Source organism: Camarhynchus parvulus, chromosome 15 (genome assembly GCF_901933205.1).
Source record: "Camarhynchus parvulus chromosome 15, STF_HiC, whole genome shotgun sequence".
NCBI lineage: Eukaryota > Metazoa > Chordata > Aves > Passeriformes > Thraupidae > Camarhynchus > Camarhynchus parvulus.
The window spans coordinates 8750317-8772069 of NC_044585.1; the positions used below are offsets into that span (position 1 = coordinate 8750317).

At 44.4% G+C, this 21753-nt stretch overlaps 2 protein-coding genes across 2 annotated transcripts; one reads left to right on the forward strand and one right to left on the reverse strand.

The window, feature by feature from the left end:
- The first annotated feature begins 9936 nt into the window (after positions 1-9936).
- On the forward strand, positions 9937-15824 carry XBP1 (X-box binding protein 1). The gene is made up of 5 exons (XM_030958839.1): positions 9937-10224; positions 10308-10404; positions 10482-10613; positions 11110-11273; positions 12013-15824. Exons 1-5 carry the CDS (start codon positions 10016-10018, stop codon positions 12200-12202), a joined length of 792 nt encoding a protein of 263 aa, XP_030814699.1. The 5' UTR covers positions 9937-10015; the 3' UTR covers positions 12203-15824.
- Positions 14742-21457, reverse strand: CCDC117 (coiled-coil domain containing 117). Its single transcript, XM_030958837.1, has 6 exons — positions 21370-21457; positions 20981-21264; positions 20335-20385; positions 19752-19985; positions 18223-18360; positions 14742-17694 (listed from the first exon to the last, which is right to left on the reverse strand). Exons 2-6 carry the CDS (start codon positions 21256-21258, stop codon positions 17442-17444), a joined length of 954 nt encoding a protein of 317 aa, XP_030814697.1. The 5' UTR covers positions 21259-21264; positions 21370-21457; the 3' UTR covers positions 14742-17441.
- Positions 21458-21753: the final 296 nt, after the last annotated feature.

Consider the following 21753-nt stretch of genomic DNA (forward strand, 5'->3'; position numbering starts at 1 on the left):
TGGCTGATGCTTGTCCAACATATGGTCTGCTACATCACAATCAACCTAGGAACAGCTTAAACTGTCTGGAAGCTACCAACAGAAAAAGATGTGAATGGGGCTCTATACAGCAAGTGGACAGATCCTATGCCTAAAATAAAAGTTGCTGAAGATCTGATCCATTCCACTTGGACTACAGACACAACAAAATTGCCTTGGAGCAGCCTCACAGTCAAATACTGAGGAGTGACATGAGGCAATAGGTCTCAGGTCACCAAGTTCCCTCGACTTGGGCAGAAATCCAAGCAGGAAGTTACAGGAAGAGAATGGGCTGTCTATCATTAAAGCATCAAATATTTCTAATTGGCATCCTGCCCAGTTGGCAGTATAGAGTTCACAATTCAGTTATGCCATAATACTTCAGATATGTTTTCTTTTTTTCCCCCTGAATGAAAAACTGAGGCCCAGGGTCTGAATACAAAGGTCTCAAGCATTTTATAACTACAGCTGAGGACAGAGAGAGCTGTGAGTTGAGCAAAACTAAATTATGTGCAATGCCAAATGGTCTGAGAAACCATTCTCTAGGCACTCAGTCTCTTCTTACAAGTAACAAGTGACAGAACCAGAGGAAAAAAACTCAGGTTTCATCAGGGGAGGCTTAGATTGGATATTAGGGAACATTTCTGCATGGGAAGGGTTGTCAAGCATTGGATCAGGGAGCCATGGATAGAGCTGGAGTCACCATCCCCCTAGGGGATGTTAAAGATGCATGGATATGGCACTTGGGGACATGGTTTAGTGGCTTAGCAGTGCTGGAGAAATGGTTGGACTCAATTGTCTTACAGATCTTTTCCAACATAAACAATTCTATAATTCTATCTCAGAAGCAGGCAATCAACACTAGAGGATGCTTTTGACACTGAACTTCCTACATCTCATTTCCCTTGCAAAGAAATGGATATTTTAGAACCCTCCTCCCTCTGCTCGTGAGAGAAAACAAAGTTAGTGAAGTAGCCACATAATACATGCACTATATATACACTATATATATACAATCACAAAATAAATGTGATGAACATTACAGAAAAAGCCCAAAACTATTTCCTCAGAGCAGACCAGCTGTCCATAGGAAGGATAAAAAGCCTGGTTAACTCATTCACCAGTCCAGGTGTTTTCAGGAACTGATAACTCAGACTATTGCCCATTCCCTATATGTTGCTCTGCAGAGCTTATTTCCTAAGTAAATGATACTGGTGTACCTCTTAATAAGCAATAGGAACAAGTGCTATCCTTTCCCCAGTAAATTCAAGGACATGTACACGCCTGCCCTTTTTCTCTGAGACAGAATTGCACAGCAGAGAGTTTTCGGGCTGACTTGGAGCTTCGCTCGGACACACCCGGGCGCTTGCGGAGCTCCGAGGGCCGCGGGGAGGGGCCGGGCCGGGCCGGGTGCAGCGCGGCGGGCCACCAGCAGGTGGCGCCCGAGAGCCGCCGGGGCCGCGGGACGTGCCCGGGGCGTCAGCGGAGCACCAGCGGGGCTGGAGGGTCCGGCAGCAGCACAAGGGTTAAAATATCTCCTCCAATCTTCTTCATCTAGCATCTTCATCTAGCATCTGCAGGCAAACCTTACCATTGAACTTTGGACCTGAAAGCCCATCCTAATGGACAACGTTTTGACTATAGATGCTTCACTAATGGAGCAAATCAGTGAGGATATCATAGACGAACCATCATAGAGTTGTCGCTCTCTGAACACCAGCTGCTACCTCTGGGGAGTCAGCAAATCAGAAGTGTAGGAGGCAGGAGATGGATGATTTATGGAAGAGATGGTTTCGTCATTATCAGCAATTATTCTGAATTAAAGTAACAAACCATTGTAGCCTGTCAGCTTAATTAAAGAACAAAAAGAAAAGTCAGTGGATAGTTATACTGAGAAAAAAATGTCGTGCAAAGTGGCTTTGCCTCTTGCTATTTAAGGTTTGGAAACACAAGTCAAGTAAATCAGCATCGAAGCAATGCAAAACAACCAACTGACTAGCCACAGCAACTTTGTTTATAACAATTTGTCCTGAACAAAATTCGTAGTTAATGTTTGAATAGTTAAGGTTTCCAATGTTTTAAACAACATGTAGTCTTTCAAATCTGTAAGAACATGGTGACTGGGGAATCCTTCTCCGTACATGTAATTGTCTACTTTTACTAGTACTTTTACTACTAGGGAAAAAATAATAATGAATCAAGTCTGTAAAACTGAATTATGTAGATTGTACTGAAAATACCCGTATTTAGATAAGTTCAGTCCTTTCTTTTTGCAAACTATTCCCCAATACACAGTACAAGCTCAAATAAGAGTTGCAGGACAATACATCCATGATTGATGCTTTCCTTCAGAGTCCTCACCAGGCAGGCACAGCAGATCCTGTTACCAAAAGCAGAAAAAACAATTCTAAGAAACAAACTTAGGAAATTATTTCTATATGTTTTTGGTCATCTAAAATCTCTGCAAGGGGTGGCAGGAACAGAATGGATTTGGGAGAAAATTGGAGCTATATTTTCCAAGATTCTCAGTATTCATTCTGCAAGAAAGACCCTCAAATGCATCCATAGCAATGTCTTTCTCTGTGCTGCTGTGTTCCTGAGACTGCTCTGTATCACATCTACTCACTTTCAGTTACAGTTGCACTAATCTCAGACCACTGTTAATTTCATGTGTTCATTAGGTCAATGCTTAGCAGTTTCCTCATTCATCATATCAAAGAAGCCACCAATGAAATTAAATATAAATAACACACCCTGCATATTTCACATATTTATATACAATCTAGATATCGACACTTCTGTATTTAATTCAACATTGTTATTAGTGTTTCTGGAGTAAATATAGGGTACGAGTTGCTGTTCATGAAGCACTACTTCAAGCAGTTATATAAAATGAACAATATTTAAACATTGCAGAATAAATTTGAACCACTTGGTTAAAGTGTATGACATATCAGCTGCTAATACTAATTGCAATATGAAGAACTCTATGCTAAAGCCAAAAAATAGATTTCACTGCTTCTGAGTACCGAAAGCAAAAAACACTCTTCAAATGTAACTGGCTAAAATGAAGGAATTCCTACATTAACAATGGATTGATTCATGTGACTGTGAGTTAAAAAAACTATGAGTTAAAAAACTATTTACTCTATTTCATGTTAGGTCATCTATTATATTAAAGACTTATCTAAGTTAAAAGATCTGACTGGCACTTTTAATTAATCACCTTAAAACACTCATTTTCCATATTCAACTACTAGCATAGGATCTGTTTAATTAGTAGATTAAGGGCTTTAGCTGTCCCTGCCTGTTTACATAAGAGTTATCATTAAAGGCAGTGCTAACAGAGCAAATCAGTGAGGATACCAGAGACAAACCATGATAGACCTGTCCCTCTCTGAACACCAGCTGCTACCCTGTGCCCTCTGGGGAGTCAGCAAATCAAAAATGTAGGAGGCAGGAGATGGATAATTCTGACAATATCCCCCCCATTTTGGGTCCTGAACTTATGGTGAAACAGAACTGATTAATAACTTGACATTTCCTGATAATTTCCTCTCTTCATACAGGGTCACATGACAGCTGGAGACAGGGTTCTGCATACAAAAGGGCACCCAGATGGAAGAATATAAGGAAATAAATTCAAAATTACAAAACAAGAAAGCTTCCAGGACTCTCAGGGGCTCTGGACTTCTAAAATAATTTCAAAGTCTAGGGAAGTTCTAAGAAATAAGAAAAGGTTTTCCCTTTTAAATGCTGGCAGTACTCCAAAGAAGAGCTGGCTTCTGCCAACAGGAAGCAGCCATCAAGTTTTCCTAAGCATGGTTGTTTACCTCCCTGGGTATTTTCCAAGAAGAAGTTCCAGTTCTGAACCAGGATGTGCAAACAAAAAGACTTACTGGAACAGGAGCTTTTAGGTATGTGAGATTTCAAGTTAAATGTTTTCCTCAGAGAGCTTGCTCAACATGTGAGACACTGGCACAAAACCCAGAACAGCATTGTTGGTTCCCTGGGACAGCACAGCAGCAAGTTCAGTCTCTCCTCTACTGCCCAAGCACATTCTGCAGAACCACCCCAAAAATGCAATTGCTGCATCATCTCCAGTCAGCGTAGGACCTTTGCCTTTTTTCTTTTGCTTGTGACTACCACCTCTAATGTGTCATTGTGCATCAGTGTACACAAGTGAGCACAACGCCTCTCTGTGCACAGCTCCTGTGGCACCCCCCAGAACCTCCAAATCCTGTGTACTCTGCACAACTCTCTGGTTCACATTTCCCTGCCAGCAGGAGGAGAAAACCCTGCAGGGGAACACTGTGCTTGGGACCAAGCTAGAAAGAGAAAAGCCAAAGAGATGAAGTAGGACTACACATGGGAATAGGTACCACAAACAGATAAACCACAGCAAAGCACCAGAGGTGCCAACAACTGGACCTTTTAAAGGGAAAGGGAATCCTTGCAATGGAAGCAGAATCAAGAGAACAATAAAAGAATGGTGTGGGAAGCAGATGGGCCAAGCTGGTTGGAAGCAGAGGCCAGAACAACTAAGCAAAGCAATAACAACTACAACCTCCTCTTGACCTGTGGGATTCCTGCAGGGATCAGGGCTGCCCACCAAACAGATCACCTGACCACTGCCCATTTTCCTGGCTGAGTGACCAATGCTGTTTGATTCCCAGCTGGACTCTCTCAGGGACTGGCAGATGGCATAAACCTTCCCAAGGGCATCCAGGGACTATGTATAAAGATCTGTTTACATGACTAATGTTTGCAGAGTTTTCCCAGGAACTTTTCATTCTTCCAGAATGGGGCACAGGGTTGCCAGCCTTTCTGTTTACTGTGGTGTGGATATCTTGTCGTTTAAATTCCCAAACCATTCCCAGTGGTTTGTTCCAAGCTCTGAATGTGCAAGAGAAATTTCCTTCTCTGTCTGACAGAAAGAAGCAAATCAAGAGATCTTTATCTCAAAATACTGCCATGTCCTTGTAAGCAGACAGATTTTCCCTTTATATCAGCAATCCTTGGCAGTGTGAGGGGGATTAGGAAGTGTCTCTACACTGGGACCTCTGCTGTTTAATAAGCACGTCAGTTTTCTGGAAAAATTAGTAAATTGGCAAAAAAATGCCACTGCTACAAAATGATATAAATTTGTTAATTTTTGGTCTTGCCTGAGACCAGTGAAGTCGCACTTTACGGCACCTTTTACGACAGTCGCGCTTTACAGCAGTTTTGTGACAGTCGCGCTTTATGGCAGTCTTACGACAGTCGCGCTTATACGGCACCTTTTACGACAGTCGCGCTTTATGGCAGTCTTACGACAGTCGCGCTATACGGCACCTTTTACGACAGTCGCGCTTTATGGCAGTCTTACGACAGTCGCGCTATACGGCACCTTTTACGACAGTCGTGTTTTGCGACAGTTGCGCTTTACGGAAGCTTTACGACAGTCACGCTTTACGGCCGGTTGTGCGACAGTCGCGCTTTACGGCACCTTTTACAACAGTCACGCTTTACAACACCTTTTATGGCAGTCGCGCTTTACGGTGCCTTTTACGACAGTCGCGCTTTGCGGCACCTTTTACGACAGCGTGCTTTACGGCCGATTTTATGACAGTCGCGCTTTACGACAGCTTTTACGACAGTTGCGCTTTATGGCCGATTTTACGACAGTCGCGCTTTACGAGGTGGCCTCCTCTCAGTTCTCTCCCCATGAGAAGGAGTGTCCAAACTGGGAATCAGCAAACACTTTCCCCTCAGCCCCTCCCTTCTCAGTGCCTATGGCTGCTGAGAACTCCTGTAGCACTGAAGGGAGATCCTCTTTTCCTGAAAAAAGCATTCTAAAAGGCCTAATTTCAAGTCAACTTGCAGAATATTTTTGTTCCAAAAACACTGATAATGTAGACTGAGTTAACTTAGATTTCTTTTGTGAATCAGAAGCAAGATTTCATTGACTGTGGTGATGGGAGAACCAACTCGATTGCATGGGGAAGTAGATAATCCTACAACAGAGGCATGTGAGACATCTCTGTCACAAGATATGGGCTGTGTGAGCCAGCTGGTGCTGCCTGGGTCTGCAGTCTCCGTCGTGGTTCAGAGGAGGAGGATATGCACAGCTTTGTCCACAAGGGCCAGAGCCGGGGTGTCCTATCCTCACAGGGGCTTCTGGGTAGGGACCCCCGGTGTTTCTCTGCTTTTCCCTGCTCCCTGGCTCCGGGTCACCATTCCAGACGACTTCTGTAGTCAGGGCGAGGGGCACCAAGGTCTCCCAACATCTCTGAAGGTCCAGCACTCTGTTCCTCACATCCAGGAATCACTGTAATTTCTTAATTTTACAATTGGCTCGTTGTTTTTGGGGTTTTTATAAGTTCAGCACTTCCCAGAGTACACTTTGGTTCTGAAATCTACATATTGTAATGTCCTTTTCCCCCACTGTCTGGGGAGAGGTACACTTTTGCCTTAGGCAGGACTTTACCAATACAAAAGGAGCTATCAACTTGCCCTGGCTAGGGTCAAAGAGAACGATTAACTCTAACAACTCGTAATTAACATAACAAGTAACACTGCTGCAGTAACTCCAGGTCTAAAGATTTTGTAACTTTGGGGTTTTTTCTCTATAGAAATAGAATTTAACCAAATTCTGTTCATAAGAATTGGGACACTGCTATGGGGAAAATACAGACAGAAATCCAGCAAGAAGGCCTGAAGGAATTAGAAGAGGTGTTACAGGAGTCACTTCAGGTACAGGCGTGATGTGATCTCTCCCTCACCACAAATCAGCTAGGTCAGAGGACTGGACCATAAAGAGACCAAAGTCAGACTCTCCAGCCCATGCCTTTGGCCCACAACCAAGATCTAAGATGGAACTCAAGCAGACCTACCTCACTCTTCCTTGAAATTCTGGGTGGTTGGAAGTACCAGCAACGTGTGGGTGGAACATCAGGACATGAGGACAAGGAACTGGAATGCAAGGTACACATATGTTAGGAAAGTCATGATTTGAAGTTGAACTGTGTCTTTTCCATGCTTTTCTGGTGGTAACCTGGGAACAATCACAGAAGCCAATGAAGCAGAATCCCAATAACTTATTAAGTATAAATGGAGAAGGGATGAAAGCTGAGTGAAAATCACCTTTCTGAAGGGCTTGCTTGTGCCAGTGTTAAGAGAAGGGAAAGCCAATGTCACTTTGGACAGCATGCAGGCAGGGTGGCAGCTCCTTGCAGCAGCCAGAGGATACAGATTCTGCATATTCCCTGAGACTGAGAGCACTAAAACTTTGAAAAGCGCACTCCTGAATCCAAATGTGTAATAACAAAATTTAAGAATAAGTAGAATTTGTTTACAGGTTTTGAACAACCTTGTTTTAGGCTGCTAAACAGGTTCTCTTCTCATTTAATCAGCTATTGATACAGGTATGGGAACACTCCAGCTGGTGTCAAGAACTTGGGGGCCTGGGCCACCATCCAAGTATTTTCAGACACACTTTTGGCAAGCAAGCTCTTTCTCAGATTATCTTTTCTCTACGCCCCCCTCCTCCATTTTACTTTCCTCCCCTATTCCCCCTTTTTTCATGTGTAGATAACATTGAACACACATTTCTTTCTCTGTATCTGAGATTACACAAGGGTAAAGCCTCTCCACCTTCGTTAAACACAATTATTTCCTCTGGTGGGTTGGCCACCTGGAACATAAAACATAAAGCTGTTTTAGCAGGAACTAATGTGGTTTCTGGCAGGACAACCAACAGAATCCTCATTGGCACATCCTTGGTGGTAGTGCTGATCCCCCCAGCGGGGTGAAGGCAGGGTGAGAAGCATTCCTGAGTCACGTGGATCACAGGATTAAATCCAATGACTGAAAAAAAGAAAAATACAAAGACAGGAATGTATAAACAGTGAAGGGGGGGGAAAAAAGTGGAAATCAGAATTAAACTTGAAGCCTTTTTGTTAAAACTCTCTGAAAGGGTGTCACAGTGTAAGACCAGCTTTATGGACCTTTTCTTAGGCACTCTCTTACCCAGTGACTCAACCATATATTTAATAAAACACTTTATATATCCTAATGGTAGTATGATAATATTTATCTAAATATATTCTCAGCAACTGCCCCAGAGCTCATCTTAGTACTACTAAAACTATTCAACAGGACTAGAATGCAGGGTGTCATGCCCTTCTTTTGCTAGCTACTACTGCCAACACTAATGGATGCTGTTATTATATTCAGTAACAATGGACAACACCAGTGCCAAGGGCAGCTTCCACTTTTTTGGTTACACATCACTGTGAAGTAGCTCAGGCACCACTACTAGCACATATGTACCTGCACTTCTGTGGTTTATTCATGATCACAAATGTTTGCGGCAAAAGGAAACATGCTTTTCATGGGCTCTGGTTCCACATGAAATTAAATAGGAAAATTAAATCACCTGCAGACAGAAGGTCAGGATTTTTCTTCAGTCATAATTCCAAGACATATGGATATCTTTATGATAAATCATATGATGATAAATCAGATCTCCCCAGTATAGCTGTAAATATTACAAATCAGCAATGTAAGGCAGCCCTGTTCACTCCACTTTTCTTGCAAATAAGGGCAACTTGAAATGGATGTCTGAAATCTGAAGCAGTTATTAATACTGAATCTGCATTTTGGTAGGAAAAAGTAACACTTCAAAGTGGGAATTAGAATTACAGAAGAAACATGAGTCCAAATCCAGAAGAGGCACACAAAAGAGAAGCAGTATCTCCAATGGCCAGTGTCTCAGGGGCTTAGCAGAACCCGAACAAACAATTTTTTGCACTCCAATTAAAAGGCTTATTGAAAAATTGCCATGTTTTTCACAAAGGTGTCAAAGTAGAAAGATGAACTTTCAGCCTTAGCTCAATGTCATGCTGCAGTGTGCAAGAAAAGAACAAACACAAGCTTACAAATGCAGTTTGTTCTCTGTATCATGAAAGCCTGGCAGAACTCCAATGCTGGAGTAATGCCAAACCAGCACACCAGTGCCTTTGATCTTCCAAAGCTCATGTTTTCCTTTAGTGTTTAACATCTCCACTAATTTAAAATCAATGTACAAATGGCTTTCAGAAATAATTGTGAGCAGCCAAAGTCTCGACATTTCATAACTATTCAGGTCGTTGGCAACTGCCACAAGTGGAAACTTGGAAAGCTTCAGGGGCTGAGCTGCCGGAGGTTCAAACACCCTCGATGCCCTGCAACCTGTGTGTTGCTGCCCGTAGGTTGCTGAACATCCGCATTCCCATGGGCAGAGCATTTCCAGGCTTTCTACCTGCAAACCTTTTGTCTGAACCCCAGATCTATCAGATCTGACACCAGCCCGTCAGGGCAGGGTGATTTTCTCCCTCAGACACCTCATAAGTGCTCACTCACTCCCACACAGCTCTGCTGCTCCTCAGGGTGCGACTCCCCTGAGGGATTTCTGCATAGGCTCCTGCAGTTCCACTCATCAATCACTAATCCCGCTGCCTTTTTAGTCTTTTTAGACTAAAAAGTTAATTCTTATGGCATCTGCTACAGCTCCATTCGTGGCACTTGTGTTCTCCATGATTATGCTTGTGACTACTTGTGAGAGATCGGCTTCGGGAAGGAGACCAGAGAGAGATTTCAGCTGGATGGCCACGCCAGGCCCGGTTCACTGCCTCCTCAAGGAACTGCTCAAGTTCCGCCATCGCGGGCACGGCCCGGATCCGGCCCGGGTCCAGCCGAGTCCCCTCCGGCCCCTCCCGGCCCCGCTCTGCCCTCACAGTCGCCCGCAAGCCCCGCCCCTCGCCAGCGCCTCACAACCGCAGCCCCTTGTCTGATGCAATTCGCTTCCCCCCTTGCTCGCGGCCTCGAGCCAATCACGGTCTCTCTCGGCCGTGGCGTCACGCCCCTCAGCCAATGAGCGAGAGCCACGATGGTAGAAATCCGGGCGGGGCGGCGGGGAGCGCAGTCGGCCGCGCTGGTGACGCGGGTGGCGTGTCCGCTGTCCCGCCGTGCCGCCATGGCAGCGCTGCCCGGTGCCGCGGCCCCGCGGCTGCTCCTCATCCCTAGCAAAGCGGCCGAGGCTCCCGGCACCGCGGCTGCCCGGCATCTGTCCGTTGTCCTGCCGGCAGGAGCCGACCCCGGCCTCCCGGGGATGGAGACCGCGCAGCCGGCCCGCAAGCGGCAGCGGCTCACGCATCTGAGCCCGGAGGAGAAGGCGCTGCGCAGGTGAGTGCGGGGCAGCGGTGGCGGGGCTGCGGCCGCGCTTGGTGGGTACAAGATCTCCCGCTGACGGCCGCTCTGCTTCGCAGGAAGCTGAAGAACCGCGTGGCGGCCCAGAGTGCCCGCGACAGGAAGAAGGCGCGGATGACAGAGCTGGAGCAGCAGGTGGTGGAGCTGGAGGAGGAGGTAAGGGGCTGCCGGAGATACGGGGCTGGAGGAGGGGGAGCAAGGGAGCGGCCTCCCTGCTTCACGGCTCTTTGCAGAACCAGAAGCTGCTGCGGGAGAACCAGCTCTTGCGGGAAAGGACGTGTGACCTCGCGCGGGAGAACCAGGAGCTCCGCTGCCGCCTGGGTTTGGATGCTCTGAAGACGGAGGAGGAGGGTGACGAGTTCCAGGTGAGCCGCGCTGCTGGCGTGTCCGCCCCCGCCTTGGGCAGAGCTGCCCCGATTCCGGGGCAGTCTCGGGGCTGTGGGCAGGGATATGCCGGAAAGACCTTTGTCCTCCATATGGAGGCTGTCCTGAAACTCTGCGGGTGCCAAGTGGAAATGGGTAACGTGGGAGGTAGAAAGCTGACTAGCTCCAGGCTGGTTTAAGACAGTTTTCTCTGGTTTTCTACCTTATAGAGGTGAAGTAGAAACTGTTACAGTCACGTAGGTGTGCCTCAGATGTGGTGGAGAGGGTCAGCCTTTAATTTAGAAGTGTCAAAATAAATGTGCAAGTGTAGGGAAGCTTTGGCTGACTTTGAAATTATCTTCCCTTCAGGTTCCTACAGAACAAGCAAATAGGGAATTTTGTGTTGGAAGCCTTAGCAGAAGAATTATGATGTTGAAGATCATGTACTGTAGTGCCTGCCAGAACATTTGCAGTGACTGAGTTTTTGTCTTGGTACAGGTTGTGAAGGAATCCCAGGTGGATGAAATCAGATTGGTGACCGGGTCCGCTGAGTCCGCAGCACTCAGACTACGTGTTCCTCTGCAGCAGGTGCAGGCCCAGCAGTCACCATTTCTGATAGTTTCCACATGGATTCTGATGGCAGTGACTCTTCAGACTCTGAGGTGAGCATCCAGTCCTATACAAACTGTCCATGGAATTCAGAATTACTGTAGATTTAAGATCAGTGTTGTAATGTTTTGATGTTAAATTATTCAGTGATTTCTATTAATTCCAAATCTTGGAGTGCTATACCTGTGCATCAGAACGGTGTTAGGCTGTGTCCAGTGAGTACAGGAATTCAACAACACCCACGTAAAAATACCCAGTCCCCACAGCTTTAGTTGTGTGCAGGTCTGCCCAAGCCAGGTTTTGGTCTGTGCTCTGTGTAGCCAGCAGGCACTGTGGTGTTTGTACTTGATGGGTACAAGATCTCAAGGAGCTTCTAGGAGTGGCTGTAAATCTCAAATACATGTATAATTCCCTGGGGATTGCCAGTACCCTTACAAAAAAAGCTGTGGGCAAAGAATGACTGTGCCCTGGCACAGATTGCCCAAAAGGATGTGGAGTCTCCCTTGCTGGAGACAGTTGAGAACCATCTGGTGCAATCCTGTGCCACGTGCTCTAAGATGACTCTGCTTGAGCAGGGAAATTGGACCAGATATGACTTACTGTGGTCCCTTCCAACCTGGCCTATTCTGTGAATTTCTGTAAGATGGGTAACTGCCTTAACCGTGTATTTGATTATATTCTTGGTAAAACAACTGTGATTGCATCAGTGTATATTAACCTCCACGTGGAGGGTAGTCGAGGCCACATTTGGTGTTTGGCTGTAACAGTAATAAACTGTCTTTCATTTTGCAGTCTGATGTCCTATTGGGCTTTCTGGACAGTCTGGACCCAGAGTTGTTTCTCAAATATGCTGATTCAGAGTCAACGTGCCTGGAAAAGCTGGATGAAGAGATCTCTGGAGAAACAAATTCCATACCAGCCGCCCTCTCTCCCTCTTTGGGGTCCCCATCAGCCAAGCTGGAAGCCATTAATGAACTCATAAGGTTTGATCACGTGTATACAAAACCCCTGGTAGTGGAGATTCCTGTTGAAGTGGCCAACCAAACCAATATGCTAGTGAAAATTGAGAAAGAAAATCTCTCTTCATCTGACAAGGCCATCCCTGAAGTCCCAGTGTCTGTGAAGAAGGAACCTGTAGACAGCTTCATGCCTGAACTGGGCTTTTCTCATCTGCTTTCTTCTTGTCATAGCCTTGAAGCCTCAAGCTACCTGTTGGATGGCTGTAGTGACTCTGGGTATGAAGGATCCCTGTCTCCCTTCAGTGATACGTCTTCTCCGCTTGGCACTGACCATGCGTGGGAGGACAGCTTTGCCAAGGAACTCTTTCCCCAGCTCATCAGTGTCTAACCTGGTAGTGTTAACTCCCTGGGAGCAACTGTCCTGGCAGGAAATCAGTAATGCCCCTTTGGGGGTGTATGTGGGGAAAATCAAGTCCATTCAGAAAAGTGTTTCTCATCTTTACCATGCTAGTTGATGGTATGAAAAAGCCTGGGGTGTCCTGTCCTACCCTGGCTCCCCCCAGTCAGTGTTGGCTTAGGAGAGAGGCAGGTTTGTTTCTCAATAACTTGCTCATTCTCTGTGAACCTGAAAATGTTTTGTTTTCCAGTTAAAATTTTAACACCAAAAACTAAACTGGGATATTCATGTATATGCAACTGGGCTAGACCTTAATAGTCTCTAAGTCTTAAAGCTTCACTAAATGCTTGTTTTCCATTTGCTATGTAGAGTTGCTTTGTCCATTTAATATTTAACTGTATTGGTGCAATTAAAATGCAGTGCAGCTCACTGACCCTGTTTTGCCTTAGAACTCACTGGGGAGGGGAGAGTATCTGGGCCTTGGAGAATTTAAGTTCAGGTCCCTCAGTGTCTCATCCTGCCACAATGCATTGAGGAGCACTGCTCATAAGGTGTCTGCAGCTGGATGCTTCAGCAGTTCCCTTTTGGGGGCACTGGATGTGGTAGACAGGTTTGTGTGATAACTAGAGCAAAACCTTCAGCCTCTGTAAGGCAGGCAGGTAGCAGGAGCTTGAAGTCTGAATATTCAAAAGTCAGGGCAGTGGTGGCACCCTGGTGGCCAGTAATGCTGTCCAAAATTCTCAGTCTGAGGGGAGGTGAGACAGACACTGTGTGAAAACAGTTGCAGATTCCCTATTACCACAGGAAAGCCTGAAGCATCAAATGGACTTGTCAGGAGCTAATTTCAAATACCACAGCAGGACTTCTCATTGTCCACATCCATTTGCTCTGGTATCCAGTATTTATCACAAGATTAAAAAAACTTGGAGAGACAGAAGAAATTTTATACTGAAAATAAGAGAGCTGTTGCAGGTGTTAGCACAGCTGTGCTTGGTTTCAGTGCTATTTCATGTTTTGCATTCAATTTTGGCAAAAATAACTTGGGGTAGGGAAGAAAGAAAACCAGAGATGTTTCAGTCAGTAACATTCAAGGTGACAGGACTGATTTGGATTACAAGCTTGAGTAACCTAGCTAATAATGAAGGATTCCACCTGAATAGTGGGTAGAAGTAAAGATACAGCTGTGCAGCGTAACAAATTTAGATTGAAAATCCAAGCAGTCAGAAGAATAAGTTGCTTTACTTTCAAGGTGGAAAATAGGGATGACTGCAAGAGTATCAAATTGTTGCATGTCCAAAAAAAAAAAAAAGTGAGGATTTGATCTGTAGTTTTGCAATACATTTGGTTAGCACCCTTTTATGGAGCCCCAGCCCCTCCTGGCAACCATGAGCAAGCCATTTCAACATCTAAAAAATCCAAAGAAAATTGTATTACATTCTCCTTTTCATCACAGTAGGACATGGGATGTGCTTAACATTTTGACCTTGTTAAGCATACGAAACAGAAATGTTCAAGGACGTGGTCTTTACACTGTTTTGCTTCCCCTTCTCAACAGCTCTATCCTGACTTACTGCAATCACTGGGTCCCACAACCAAGGTGTTAATAGTTACTGAGACCTCTTCCACTAAAAACACAGAGCTAGTTCTTGTTTGGCATCTGGAAGCCTACTACCATTGAGAATTCCTATGAGCACTAGTATTTTCTACTAGAATCAAGTCCACTAACATGGTACACAAAAAAAAGCAAGTCTTACCTTCCAAGAAAATTACTAAAATCTGGATTTAAAACTCTTCTCAAACATTCCTTAACTTTAAGAATACCTAGCTTGCTTAGTTCTGAATAGTTTTATTCTGAAGTAAAATAAAAGATCTCAAAACAAGCTATAGCAACACTTTATTGGTACCCCTATTGCTTTGTCAGAGGCCTATGAGAGACTTAAAATAACTTTTCCTTCCTGGCAGCTTTAGGTTTATTCTATTGTGCTGCTGGCTTCCCTTGTCCTGCTGAATACTGTGGAGGAAAAAAGGGGCACGCCTTTGACATAACAGAGATAAATTCAAATCTTCTTAAGCCAGAAGAGTACTTTACTGTCCAGCTGAAGGACTGCACATAGGCTCTCAAGGTTTTATCACTCTTACCAGGAATGAAACAGTCATCTAAAAAATATTTTAGAAAATTTATTGAAAATTGACATACAAAGGGTGATTTGGTCCCAAGAGAAGACAGACCAGAATCAGATCTTTCATATTTCAAAATAATGTTTTTCCTAATACTGCGTTGCGTTTGCCATCCTGTCTGTGAACAGCATTAATAAAAGTCTTTTAATGAAGACAACAACAAATGAAACTCACAAATACAGAAGTCTGTAAATGCCCACAGCTTGATCTCTCATCCAATCACCCTCTCCAAGTGATTGCTGTAGCAAGGATCTTGCTCAGTGCTCCTGTCACTTGGTTCCCACTCTTCCATCAATTTAAGCAACTCAACCCCTCTGTCTCCTATCACCAGGGCAGAAATGCATTGTGAAAAAATGAAAGCAAATGTTTTCTATCAAAGCAAACTTGTCAGACAATTTTTTTCTCCATCTCAGTCTTTGTCAACAGTGCACCACTCTATTCTTGTTTTAATGGCAGGTAACAGGTCAGTGATGCCCTATTGGCATTGAATTAAGAGGATAAACACCTCTGAAAGTCAACCTTTGGTACAAACCTAGCAGGAAAAAAAGTATGCTTAAAAGCCATCTACAACAAATTCTGCAAATCTGATATGCAATTTGGTGTTTTTAAGAGAAAAACAACTGCATGAATTTATGTATTTAGGCCTCCCAGAGTTGTTTTTTTTTTACATCTTCTGTTGCAGTTTCAATGTTGCTGAGATGGTTTCATAACATTTTTGAAATTTTTATCCATTTTTTTCAATTTATTTAGGATTCAGAGCTTTCACCTAAAATACTTTAACTATAATCCAGCAAGCTGAAAACCAGTCACTTACTTGGAGGCATCACATTTTCTACCTGCAGTGACTACAGCCTTCTCCAAACTGACTGCTTTATGTTCTACTCAACCACTGGCGCACATCAAAGGCTGTAGGTTTTGAAAGATGTTCAGCAGCTTAATTAATACATAAGAAATTTTACACAGTTCATGCAAAAGATTTATAGCAGGCCCTGAAATTAAATTAGGCATTATAGCAAGATGGGCTGCACATGTTCTTTAACTTAATAAACCTTCCAGAATGGCACAGGTGTGTACTGGTTTCCAGAGTAATACCTACTCAAATGCTGGAGTGTTTTTAGTGAAACTCTATCATGTTTTACCAAGAGACAGGAAATTTCAGACAACCTTCAACAAAAGCAGCAAGATAAACAGGGTTTAACAAACAGGCATGTTTTGAACAACCAGAAGGACTGCAAAAAAGAGAAGACTGATTTTAAGTTTTCAGCTATGGGTTATTCAGCAGTGAAGAATATTATCACATGGATTATCTTTTAGCTGTGCAGAGGAAGAGTAGATTTTCTGCAGCTGCATTCCTGTGTACTTGCTCCTTTATGTTAGCAAGATGTCAAAACCAGATTGGACATAGGACTGAACAGAACCTGTTACTTGGAAAAGGATTTCTTATGGAAAGCCTCAATTCAGGTACCTCTGAGAAAGCTCAAGGACTTATGAACAAAAGATAAAACCCTTAAACAAGTTAGAAAACCTTAAGCATAACAAACTGCTGTGCATTCAGAAAAGGTACAAGCAATAGCTCATTGTGAATTCCTTTCCTTGGCACCCTGTGCAGGGTAGAAAATTCTTTTGGCATACATCTGTATAAACAATGTGATGCTATATTATTGGCACATACTGTGGCTTAAATTTTATGTCTAGATTCTCTCAGGAAAAAGACAGGCATCTCCTTTACCTCACCACCAAAGCCTGGGACTCGGGTACAGACAATAACCCATCATTTGACTCTCCCAATGGCAGTGAGCACCATTATCCCTGTTAGCAGATTTACTTATCATGTTTACCCAAACTAATGGATGCCATTCATTTCAGCAGAAGTTACACCGTCTTAACTGACTTTCCAACTCCATGCATACAAAGAATCTCAGCACAATGTAAAATGTGAAACTCTTTGCTGAGAACCACTTTTCTCCAAACTTTGCATTGTTTGGGATGGGGAACATCAAAAACCCACAAATCAAATTTAGAAGCCAATGAACCAAAGATGACTGAATTTAGCAGGTATCCTGCAAGTTACAAGTGCTGGCTTTACCTTCTACAAAACAAAAGACTTAAGCTCAGCTGTAATATTTCCTCCCTAGCACCCCACTGACTGTGTAATTTCTACATCTGAGTTTACAGAAAGTCCAAACAAATAAGATGATGTGAAAAGCTGTATTACCAGAGGGACTGCTTTTCTATCCATGACTAGATTTGGAGATATTTCTTCCTTTACCTTTTGTAATTCAAATTAAACCAAATGGCTAAGAATAGTATGTGCACCAGTTTCAATGGCTCAGTAAGACAAAGGTGTGGCTTAAGCCACAGTTACATTCAGTATTTGGATTTTATGCTTTACCAAGGGCAATTAAGAGGATATTTCACCATTAAGCAAGATGGAAAGCTACTTCCCTGTTCAAAGGCCTCTGAATTACCTTTTCAGTAAAAATAAGAATATTTAACAGATTGGAACACAGAAATCTTAGGGTGTTTCCTGGCCACCCTATGATTGTGGTGTGCTTATGATTGTTAGTAAGAAAACAAAAAAACAAATAATATAACTTCAGATTCACACATCAAACCAGAAAAAAAAAATCAAAAAACATCAACAATAGGCATCAGAAGCTCACCACTTCCAGTCTAAAATCTGGCATCTACAACTCCATTTCTTCTTCTGCACACCCAGATATTCCCAAAGTAGCATATGGATCTGGAGACATGGCAGTCTGTTGTGATCCAGGGAACGTTTCAGTCTGTGGGTCAAAAGGAGCTCTTGGTGTTGGCTGCTTAGCTTGACATACTTCTGTACTCTGCTGCTTGAAGTTCTTAACAGAAACAGACTTCAGTTTATCTGACATAAATTCAGGAAGAGGTTTCCAAAGCACGAGTTCCATAGAAGGACGGCTCCTAAAAGGGATGGAGTTTCAGTAAAATGTAAGTTCTCCAAGCACAGCTATTAAATGCAGAAGGCCTTCATCCTTTGAGCTAGCCTGGAACCATATACCAGAAAATAAATACCTTTTTTCCCCCCTCTATTAATCCTCATCCCTGTTCCCTAGTTCCCTTATTTCTAGTTCTAACCCTGTATTTCCTCTCTTTTTTGCACCAGATTTGACCACTGTTGGTCACACTTCAAGATCTTCTCATTTTGGAAATTCATATACATAAAACCAAAACTGATACTGGTTCACTCCACAAATTTCACTCTGTAGACATGAGGAGTACAAAACACATACTTGATGACCACTCCAGTTACACTAAATTCTTTTTTGACATCAGGACAGTTTTTCCTATTTTAACCAGATGAATGGTCTGTTATACAATGTTGGCTGCATCATGCAGTAATCAAGGACATCTCCATAAACATGAAATGAGGTCTCTCTTTTCATTTGCACATGTTAGCTACATAGCACCATGATTTCCTCCAGAACTTACATAGATTCTATTATTTTCTTTGTCAGGACTTCACCAAAATCCCTCTTCATCCCTTTCTTAAGGGTATCTGACAGGATAAGAGTGGGCAGATTGCTAACATTTCCATCAGCATGAACTTCCTCATCTTCATCAATTATCCTAGGAATGGAGGGGGAAGAGGGAGATAAACACTATTGAGCATACTGTTATCAGGAACATCCACTGCAGACTACAGTCACATCTATGTGCTCTGCTCTGTGCACATCTCTGACCTGGGCTGGGTACCAGGAGCAGTAGGGCCATGCTAACATGAGTCTCTCTTGGGCTAAAACACCCTGAGAAGGACTCTCAGAAGCCACTCAAACAGTAATGCCACTCCTGGTACCTGAGCTAGCTTTGTCACCCCTGTGTTATCCCAGCAGTGTCACTGCAAACATACACTGAGAGAAAATAAACAAATTCCCTCCAAGGGAAACTGAATGATTCAGTCACATTACACAGGTGAGTCTCAGCTATGCAGCTGCTTCACCTGCTCAATTCCCCAAAACTGGAATTGAGAATTATTGCAAAGGTACTGGAAATACTGAAAATAGTGCTTCACTTTTCACAACGCTGTGCCAGTTCCTGAGATTAAATCAGCACAAATTGTTGAAGTGTTTAGAACAAATGGAAGCATCTCCTTTGTTTTTGGTTTTTGTTTTATAGAAAATTTAGCAGTGTAGCTGGGAAGAATAGGGAACAATCCTCCAAGAAGACCAAAGCAGACACAGACAGATAATAGAGACAGATTTCACTACTCTGATTGACCCATTAAAAAAATAACAGTCTAACAGTACCTTGCTTCTCCTTATGCATCATCTATGGAGTAATCTACAAAAAAATCTTTTTTAAAATTTCTATAACTTTAGGCTTTTCTAATCATCTGCAGTGGTAATTTTAGATATTTTGGAATACCAGCTCACCTGCAATCAACTGATACATACACATGCCATTCCCAGAATCTTTCAAGGGCCAGAATGCACAGTAAATTTATTTAAAGACTACAGCAGACTGTCTACACCCACCCAATTACCCACATCACACCATCAGCAAGATGAATCTCAGCCTTACTGCATATGTGCAGAGAGACCTCTTTGGTTCATGCTACTCCCTCCACTGACAAATTCACATCTATTTTAAGTTTAAATCACAGAACAAGCTGCAGTTGGTTGAGAAAAAACTGAGCTCAAGCCTGAGCAGGTAAATGTTAGAATTTGAGCTTCTGGATGCTCACAGAAGAGCATTAAACCCAATTATGGTATATTGGAGCTGCATAATGATTGTGAGCAGGGTGTTATTTACTCAGCATATCCTGTTCTAGCACCCAAAATTTCAGATCGGCCTGAAGAGTCACAGGATCATAAGTAGCCTAAAATTAGATAATTTGAACAGAATGTTCACCTCAGACTTACAGCAGTGTTATCACACTGCTAAGTGCTAGATTTACCCCTGAATGCCCACCAAAAAAGGGAAAGCTCAGCAAAGCCAGGCTACTCAATCCCTGCATTTACCTGTCCTCAATTTCCTGAAGTTTCCTGCGAGCAACCTCGCATTGCTGTTCCCCCATTGTCTGATCCATTTCTTCACAGGGAATTTCTAACATGGCAGTTTCAGGACCGCTGCCACCATACTGACTTGCTACCTCCCCAGCTGCCTGCTGACCTGCACAAAGAATCCATTCTTCAGTGTTGGGATTCAAAGGGCAATTTTTGGTTCCTGTCAGTCTCTTCTTCCGCACAGGACAGCTAGGAAACAAAGTAAGTTTACAATTGTCAAAAAAGAAACATGGCATTCTACAGGAACAAATGTAAAGTGCATTTCAGCAGCATTGACACTCTGTGGCAATGCAACCTCAACAAAGAAAATAAATCCACATTGCTCTTAGTAAAATGTGAGTACCTATTCAGGAAAATCAGTGCCACACAACTAATTAGGTAACAGAAATGGATTTGGGCTCATGTGCAATTCAAGAGAAGAGTTCCAAATGGAAACAATGATAGATTTCCTTCCTGTTTGTATTGTAGGTGAGATGTGCTCAAACAAAACAAAAAGCCAATCAGGATTTTTCAGGCTATAAAAGACAAATCAATTTACCCTTCTGCCTCTTCTTCTAGCTTATGCTTCCTTCCACATCGCACAGAGACACTACAAAAGAAAAACAGTTACTTAGCTTCAAATTGTATCTTTTGGTTACACTGATGGTGTCAAACAATATTTTCCTCACTTTTAAAATTTCATTTGAGATCAATGGTGACAGTGTGTCACCAGCTGTGATGGGAATAAAAGTTTGGGACAACAAATAACCACATTGTTACAAAGGAAGTCAAAGGCAGCTGTAATTGCTCAGTTCTCTGAACAGAATTCCATGCTAATTTCTTCTCCTTTACGTTATTTAGTTTTGACAAGGGGCAAGACCAATTTTTTGGTCAAAAATTAAAATGCTTGAAGAAGCAACACACGACCCAGCTTGAGTCTCTTAATACTCTGTATCACAGGGACATACTGAAAAAATACTGAAACAAATAAATGAGTTTGAAAGTACGCAATGAGGCTGGTTCTTGCCTTTTAAACGGCTCCTCCATCCCCCACCAGCTTCAAGGTCCTTAACAGAGCACAAGACAATTTTCTGACCTCCTACCAGCGAAACACTGCTACAAGGAAACAAATCCCAGCCGCCTCGCAAAGCACCCGCAGTTCCCCCCTGCCGGCCTGGGCCCTGCGGAACGGCTCTGGCACTTACTGGCTGCGGCTCCTGGTGAAGGAGCTCACCGGGGCCATCGTCAGCCCCTCGCTGTGGCTCCCGAGCGCGGCCAGGGAGGCCAGGCTGAAGCTGCTCTGCAGACAGAGACCGGAGGGTCCGTCCACGCCGTCGTTTCCGATCCCTGCCATGACCATGCCGGGTGGCTGCAGACGGCCATGGCCGCCAGTTAAGGGCTCCGGGGCAGCGGCCGGCGCTGTGGGGAGCTCCACGGCCGGGCCTGCCGGGATGCCCTGGAAGGATCTGCCTAGCGCTGCCATTTCCTGCTGCGGGGGGGAAAGCGCACATCAACGCCGCAATCCGCGCTGCGCCACACGCCGGCCCTGCCCGAGGCGCTCCCGCACGAAACCTCCTCCGCCCGCCGCGCTCACCCGGGCCGAGCGGGCCCGCGGCTGCGGCCGCCGCTACAGCCCGGGTCCTTCCAGGCCTTTCGCCGCGATCCGATAAGGACCCGCGGGCACTGTGGGACCTGTAGTCCCGGGCTCTGGGAGACCTCTGGGAGTTGTAGTCCCGAGTGCTGTGGGACCTGTGGGAGTTGTAGTCCTGAGTGCTGTGGGAGACGCACTCTAGGAGCGGGGCTCCCCGCCGCCGTGGCCCGTGAGGGGGCGCCGCGGGCTCCCCGCCGCCGTGGCCCGTGAGGGGGCGCCGCGGGCTCCCCGAGGGTCTCCGAACAACCCCTCTCTTGTCCGTGGCCCGTGAGGGGGCGCCCACCGCGGGCTCCCCGAGGGTGTCCGAACAGCCCCTCTCTTGTCCGT

Bases quoted from the DNA above. Each gene is read 5' to 3' on its own strand.
- XBP1 (XM_030958839.1), top strand. From the start codon at position 10,016: ATGGCAGCGCTGCCCGGTGCCGCGGCCCCGCGGCTGCTCCTCATCCCT. The intron at 10,225-10,307 runs GTGAGTGCGGGG...TCTGCTTCGCAG, and splicing joins GAGGAGAAGGCGCTGCGCAG to GAAGCTGAAGAACCGCGTGG. The intron at 10,614-11,109 runs GTGAGCCGCGCT...GTCTTGGTACAG, and splicing joins AGGAGGGTGACGAGTTCCAG to GTTGTGAAGGAATCCCAGGT.
- CCDC117 (XM_030958837.1), bottom strand. From the start codon at position 21,258: ATGGCAGCGCTAGGCAGATCCTTCCAGGGCATCCCGGCAGGCCCGGCC. The intron at 18,361-19,751 runs GTAAATGCAGGG...CTCCATTCCTAG, and splicing joins CTTCAGGAAATTGAGGACAG to GATAATTGATGAAGATGAGG. The intron at 17,695-18,222 runs GTAAGTTCTGGA...CATCCCTTTTAG, and splicing joins AAGAAAATAATAGAATCTAT to GAGCCGTCCTTCTATGGAAC.